Source organism: Cupressus sempervirens, chromosome 5, assembly GCF_028749045.1.
Source record: "Cupressus sempervirens isolate cs-2001-9-10 chromosome 5, ASM2874904v1, whole genome shotgun sequence".
NCBI lineage: Eukaryota > Viridiplantae > Streptophyta > Pinopsida > Cupressales > Cupressaceae > Cupressus > Cupressus sempervirens.
The window spans coordinates 675,425,029-675,432,502 of NC_143122.1; the positions used below are offsets into that span (position 1 = coordinate 675,425,029).

The 7,474-nt window shown below is 34.1% G+C and overlaps 1 protein-coding gene across 1 annotated transcript; it reads right to left on the minus strand.

Moving 5' to 3' along the window:
- Positions 1 to 269: 269 nt before the first annotated feature.
- Positions 270 to 3,440, minus strand: LOC149557752 (1-aminocyclopropane-1-carboxylate synthase 7-like). The gene is made up of 4 exons (XM_089786052.1): positions 3,194 to 3,440; positions 2,575 to 2,706; positions 1,934 to 2,094; positions 270 to 1,479 (listed from the first exon to the last, which is right to left on the minus strand). Exons 1-4 carry the CDS (start codon positions 3,404 to 3,406, stop codon positions 639 to 641), a joined length of 1,347 nt encoding a protein of 448 aa, XP_089642178.1. The 5' UTR covers positions 3,407 to 3,440; the 3' UTR covers positions 270 to 638.
- Between the last annotated feature and the right edge of the window lie 4,034 nt (positions 3,441 to 7,474).

The following is a 7,474-nucleotide window of genomic DNA, read 5'->3' on the forward strand; positions in this document are numbered from 1 at the left end:
TTGCATGGCATGACTGAGATTAAATTTGCAATTTTGAATCAATAGGACAGTAGTTAAGAGAGAGAATTTTCAATTAGTTATGATGTATGATGTTTGTTTTGACTTATGTTAAGACCTTATAGACGATATTATTAGAAAAATAGAACAAAAGATTTTAAATAGAGAGATGGAACTTCTAGCTTGTTTTTTATGGAATAATAGATGCCAATTTATACAATAGCTTGACTCAACAACATTGATAAATGATAATTAGATTGACAACAAACTACTTCATGATTGACAACACACACATAAACTTGATACTAACTGAAACTTATGACACCTAACTCAACAAATCTACAATAAGAACTTGACTCAAACTAAAACCCTTTGACTCAATCCTAAACTAAACTTCTGTTGCCAGCAAATCAGCATGCTTGCGACATGTTCAACAATTATTAGTGAGTACAGTTAGAACATTAACTCTCACAGATATATCTATATATATAGAATCTCAGAAATTGTCAAGAGGAAGAGAAGAATAATGGGTGGCTTTGTATTTTGTGGAAGAATAGGCTTAGGAGGAGCATTTTATTGCAACATTGGAATCCCCTTTATTTAGACAATAGAATTACCAAAGGTCAATATGTGGATTTAATCTATTCCTCGGCAAATTTTTGAAGTCTCTCCAATGCAACTTCCATGGTTGACGTATTCATTTCAGCAAAGCAGACTCTAAACCAGCCAGGCTCCATGCACTCGAAACAAGACCCAGGAGAAATATTCAATTTTGCCTCATACAAAATACGCTTCCATAATTCTATCTCGCCCTCTTTGTCATTTGATGGAAGTAGATGACTCATGTTTACCCAACAGAAAAGCCCTGCATTCCCTTCTAAGATTTTCATGCCACCTCGCCTTAACCCTGAAACAATCAATCCATGCCTTTCTTGTAACCTCTTCTTATTCTCGGCCATGTAATAACTAACAAATTCTTGATCAGAAAGCATAGTAGACAATAAATGCTGAGTCTGAGTTGAAATCATGGTGAAACTGGACATTCTTCTAGCTATTGTGACAATTGTGTCATTATAGGAATAAATTGCCCCAGCTTTGAAGCCTGGAAGACCCATTTCCTTTGATAAACTGTACACAATGTGCACATTAACTGGGCTGTAATTTTCCTCTGCAACAATATTTGCAATGCTGTGAAACTCTGGATAGTTGAAGACAGAGCCTGCATAATTCTCATCACAAACAAGATGTATTTTCTTTTTATCTGCAAAAGCCAGCAGCATCTTCAATGTCTCAGCACTTGATGTTGTGCCCAATGGGTTGCATGGATTTGTTATCAGCATTCCTTTCACCTTCTTATTAAGATCTTCGGCTCTCCTGAAAGCTGATTCCACTTCAGATTTGGTTATTTGAAAGTTGTTTGAGCTATTACAATGAATTGGCTCAATCTCTACTCCTGCGCGCCAACTCAGATCTCTTTCAAAACTACAGTAAAAAGGCAACTTTAGATAAGAACTGTTTGCAATATATCCATCATTATTCTAATTGTTATAACTATGATAAAGTTGAAACACATCAACATTTCTATAATTCTTTTAAAATGTATGATTTGATTTCTAGATTGACTGTGTAAATTTCATTAGAATTAAGGTTTGGCATCACACTCTCTGATCTATCTTCAAATGAGAGAATGCTACAGAAAAGCAAATAATTGAAAAGAGAACTAAACCAAAATACTTCAAATCTAATAAATAAATAAAAAACAAATATACCTACCATAATAAATAAACTAGTGAATTAAAACCCTATATATAGAAAACTAATGTATATAAAACTAATTTATCTAAATATATACCTACCAAAACTTTTATATATATACATACATACAAATATATATATATATATATATATGACATCATTTCTGTGAGATGAAACTTACGCAGGGTCATAAGGAGAGGGAACTAGAAAGACATCTCCTGGATCAGCAAGGCAGAACATTAACACCTCGTTGGCTGCACTTCCCCCAGTTGTATTTACTATTCTGTCAGGATCAAATTTTACTCTATTTCCTCTCAATGCCTCCATGATATATGTCACACCCTGTAATCATAATTAATAAGAACTCATTAAAAATAAATGTGCTGAAGTAAAGTTTGGTTTTTAAAATAAAAAGAATTATTTGTCTTCATTTCCAATCTTTGGTGTCACACAAAATATTTGTCTGCAAAATAATGAATTTTTAAATATGTTTATATTATGAGGATGATTCTAATCAAATCTATTAAAACTTCTTTTGATAATTGATGCTGGTAAAAAAACAGAGATTTTTTTACAATGATTTTAGTTAATTTTTAAGTTTTTATATAAATAACGAATGTGCTAAAATATGCATATATATTTAGAATTTTATTTTATTTTTTAGTAAATAAAACTTATATTTTTTTTTTTGCTTCTGGCTTAAATTCTTTATATTCAGCTCTTCATAATCTTTTTAGATGTGCTGCAATAAAAGTTATATCTTCATAATTTTATTGTAAAATCTACAACTTCAAACCAAGAACAATATAGGATGATTGTTACCTTTCTGTAATCTGATAATCCATGATAATCCCCATTGATGGCCAAGTCCTTGAATGAATCCAAATTGTGCTCAGAAGTAATTGTCACCTCTGAGTACTTTATCAACCACTTCTCCATCAGATCAAATGAGAGCTGCAAATTTGGGCAGTAAAATTCAGACAATTATTCCAAATACGTCGTTTAGTTTCTTCTTTTTGAGCATAATTTTGTCTTCCTGATCAGCTACAAATAAGTAATATCTTAAACCATCAAGAAAAGTTCAAACTCACTTTATATTCTGTCAAATTTAACTTTCTAAGCTAATGTTGAAATATTCTCCGACTGTATACAAAAGCCCAAATGTGGATCTAGATGATGAATCCTAAAATACTATTCAAATATATTTATTCTTATCTTAGCCATGAATCATAGAATATGAATATAAACATCTATGTTTTATCTTTATAATAAATGGAGACCAAAAATTATTATACATTAAAAAAATTCCACTGCGAATCCATAAAATTTAACATCCTTCGAAGGAGAACACATTTGAGTTTCCACCCTCCAAAAAAATGAAAAAATTAAATTAAATGAAATTATTTTAACAAAAACATGTTTTGGGACAGTTTTGCAATACCGTATTCTCAGCTAGGCCCATCTGGATAACCCCATGAGGATTGAGCTTTTCATCATATGGATTCTTTCGATACTCCTCCCACCCAGCAAAGTAAGGAGAATCCTCCTCGTGTAGACAACCACTTGCCATCTTAGACAGACTTGTTTCACTCTCAACATTATTGAAACTTGCACTCAGGCAGTTCATGTTTTCTTCGCATAAGATTGTTCTCATTTTAACCCAAAAACAATTGAAACCCACAACCACAAACTCTTTCCCTGAACTTGCCCTAAGGGGACACAAGTACCAGGTGGCGGCCCCTTACTGACCAAACAAATAAATGGGAACGTGAGAATGTATTATAATTCTATGTACAGACAATTGACATATAACATTTAATTATTGATCATTTATTTAGCACTTGGATACAGCTATTATAGTTTTTGACTTTCCCTATCAAAAACTATAATAGCTGTATCCAAGTGCTAAATAAATGATCAATAATTAAATGTTATATGTCAATTGTTTGTACATAGGGAAAGTCAAAAACTATAATAGCTGTATCCAAGTGCTAATTAAATGATCAATAATTAAATGTTATATGTCAATTGTCTGTACATAGACTTGGAACTAAAAGTGCAAAACGTTTATAGAAGCTTGTTTCTTTTAGAGTTTTTTCCGGCACAAAGAGCTGCTGCTTTACGAAATGGCTATTCAGCCCACGGAATTGCAATTTATTAATTATTTATAATTTCTAAATCAACTGTTTTGTTATTTTAATTTAATTTTTAACAGTAGAATAATGTCTATTCCGTCAGCGGCTGGGTAGACGCTTCCGCTGCTTTATGCCATTGCAAATAGTAATATTGAAATTAGGATAAGAGTATAAATTATAGCGAAATGCACGGTTATAAAAAAAAATTACATTTCTCATGTTTATTCACTCTTGTCTGCTGTTTAGCCGTTTCAAAGTTGAATACTTGGTGGAACTATTTTGAATATACGAATCAAAAGTCCTGACTGTTGTGTTATTGGGCTATTTTGTCTTACCGTATTCTCTGCTAAGCCCATCTGGATTACCCCATAAGGATTGAGCTTTTCATCATATGGATCATTTCTATACTTCTCCCACTCAGTAAAGACTTGAAAATCAGAAATCAAGAAGAATATTTTCTGTTCTTATATTCACATAAAACTGTACAGGTTACAGGAAAGGAAAGAATGAATTTAGAAAATAATAGTTTAGTAAAGAATCAGTTCAATATTAGAAACAATCTAATATTACAACACTCCCCCTCAAGTGGGTGCATAGATATCCCACATGCCCAACTTGCCCAAAAACTTTGAGAACACTCGACTTGAAACTACTTTGTTAAGAATATCGGCCAGCTGATCTTCTAATCGTATCTTAGGCAGCTCCACAATCTTCTCATACAGCTTCTCCTTAATAAAGAATCTGTCTACCTCCACATGCTTTGTACAATCATGTTGAACCGGATTATTAGCAATATCACATGCTCCTTTATTGTCACAATATAGTTGAATTGGCCGCCTAGGTAGACAGCCCAAATCTCTCAGGGGAAGTCTTAGCCACAACACTTCACATACTTCAAGTGCCATACCTCTAAATTCTACCTCCACACTTGATCATGCAACAACATTCTGTTTTTTGCTTCTCCATGTAACGAGATTACCTCTTAAAAAGGTGAAATAATCTGAAATAGAATGCCTATCATCTACTACTCTAGCCCAGTCAGCGTAGTATATGCATCCACACTTTGATAATCCTCATTTTTAGTAAATAAAATTTCTTTTTCAAGAGTAAACATTGCTAGGAATAGATATAATAGATAATTGATTTACAAATGACTGATCTGATTCTGACAAATAGTGGTTAGACGCATAATGACTCATAGGATATTTAACTTTACTAGAAAGTTCAAGTTCATATGTGGATTTAGTGATACCTCTGGTGAGACGCTGAGGTAGCTATTTTCTAGATGGTTCAGGAACATCTCTAGTAAGCAATTGGTGTGGTGTGAGGGACTCAGATGGAGGTGGACCCATAGCTTGAGTTTCTAGGTGTTCATCACTACTTTGATCCAAAGTTTCACCTACTTCTTGATTAACAATTTCAAAGAGTTCCCCTTCTTCAAAGATGTCCAAGCTATCCACATCTTCAAGGATGTGAACATCCACATCTTCAGAGGTGTTATCCACATCTTCAGAGATGTCCAAGCTACCCACATCTTCAGAGATGTGAACATCCACATCTTTAGAGATGTGATCATCATAATCTAGAGTCTAAATTTCCTTCTGGTACTCCCCTTGAAGTTGAAGCTCTGAGGAAAAATACATCGGTCTTCATGAAAAACTACATCCAATGTAATAAACATTCATTGGGTTGGAGGATGATAGCATCGGTATCCCTTTTGATAAGAAACATATCCTAGAAAGACACATCGCAACACTCAAGGAGAGAACTTATTGCATTGATGCTTATGGAGGTGTACGAAAGTTACACAACCAAAGACGCGAGGAGGTAAATTTGGGACAACCAGAGCAACAATCACCTCAGTGAGAGCCTAAGATAGTGTCTAGAAATGAATAGTGTATGTTGTAGAGGTAAGTGATTTGCCCCAATAGGATAATGGCATATGGGCTTCTATTAGAGAAGCACAGACAACCTCCAACAAGTGATATTTTTTCTCTCAGCTATCCCATTCTGCTAAGGTGTATTGGAACAAGTAGTTTGATGAATAGTTTTGTGTGCTTTCAGATACTGCTGAAGTTCAGAACTTAAATATTTGCCTCCATTTTCACTATGAAGAACTTGAACTTGTGCATTGTACTGAGTATGAATCATGTTATACTTTTTTTGAAATAACAAGTTCACATCACTGTTAGACTTCATTAAGCATACTCAAGTGATCCTAGTACAATCATCAATAAAAGTAACAAACCAACGTGATCCACCCAAGGTAGTGACTTTGGATGGACCCCAAACATTAGAATGTATGATCATAAATGGAACTGGACTTTTACTCAAAGTTAATGGAAAAGAAGCACAATGGTTTTTTGCAAGTTCACAAAGTTCACATCGAAAGCTAGAAACATCAAATTTTGCAAATAAACTAGGGAATAATTTCTTCAAGTTACCAAAGGAAGCATGTCCTAGACATTGATGCCATAACAAGATTTTAGATTTTTGCTTGTCCTACTCAAAGCCATCCATCGCTAGAGCTTGACATAGCTTGTTCGAACTCTTTGACACCAAGTCCAAGTAATACAACTTACCTTGTCTAACACCACAAACAATTGTTTGCCTCATTTGCATGTCCTTAAACACAAAGAAATTAGGCCAAAAAATTACAACACAAAGTAAAGTAGTGGTGAATTGAGAAACTGACAACAAATTGTAATCCAAAGACGAAACCACTAAAAAAAATCTAGATTCAAAGTAACAGTGAGAGGTAAGGATCCTTCTCCAATAACTGGGGCCAAAGAGCCATTGGTAGTCGAAACAAATTTTTGTGAGGATGGTTTAGGGGATGAGACCTGTCTAGAATCGAACATCATATGATCTATAGCACTAGATTTAATTATCCATGCACTATTAGAAACAAGTGTAGACATATTTAAAGACTTACCGCCATTATCTGTTGCTGTTGCTAATGCTAAGATTTGTCCAGCAACATTATCCTCTATCTTTCTTTCAACAAATGTTGCACTGGAGGTCTTCTTGGAATTCTTCTTCAATGAATCGCAGCTACGATCCCACCATTCTAGACACCCAACAAGTTCAAAGTAGTGACTTTTGGTATGACAAGTTTGATTGCAATGGATGCATTTGAAGGTGGTTTTGTTAGCACCATTAGTGATCTTAGGCAGGTTTTGAGGAGGTCCATTCTGATTAGATCAGTTTCGATCCACCATGGTTGAAGCCTTAGTCTTTTTTGGTTCTCTAACCATTGTTGTGCATCAAATAGATTCATGGTGGACCAACGCCTAATATGCTTCTAATTCGAGAATAGGATCCTTTCTCAAAATTTCACCATGAACCTATTCGAAGTTACCATCTAATCTAGCAAGAAAAATGTGCACTCTTTGTCACTGAATTGATTTTTGGTAAGATTCAACATCATTCTTACTTTCTATGATCACTTTATCATGATGATCCAACTCACCAAAAATCTCAGTTAATTCTCCATAATACACAAAGATTGTTCTGCCATTCTATTTGGTAGAGAAATCCCTCTAATTCAAGACAAACACCTGCAATTCATCTACTCCATCATAAAA

Bases quoted from the DNA above. Each gene is read 5' to 3' on its own strand.
- LOC149557752 (XM_089786052.1), bottom strand. From the start codon at position 3,406: ATGAGAACAATCTTATGCGAAGAAAACATGAACTGCCTGAGTGCAAGT. The intron at 2,707-3,193 runs GTATTGCAAAAC...CCAAATTTGCAG, and splicing joins TGGGCCTAGCTGAGAATACG to CTCTCATTTGATCTGATGGA. The intron at 2,095-2,574 runs GTAACAATCATC...TTATGATTACAG, and splicing joins GATTATCAGATTACAGAAAG to GGTGTGACATATATCATGGA.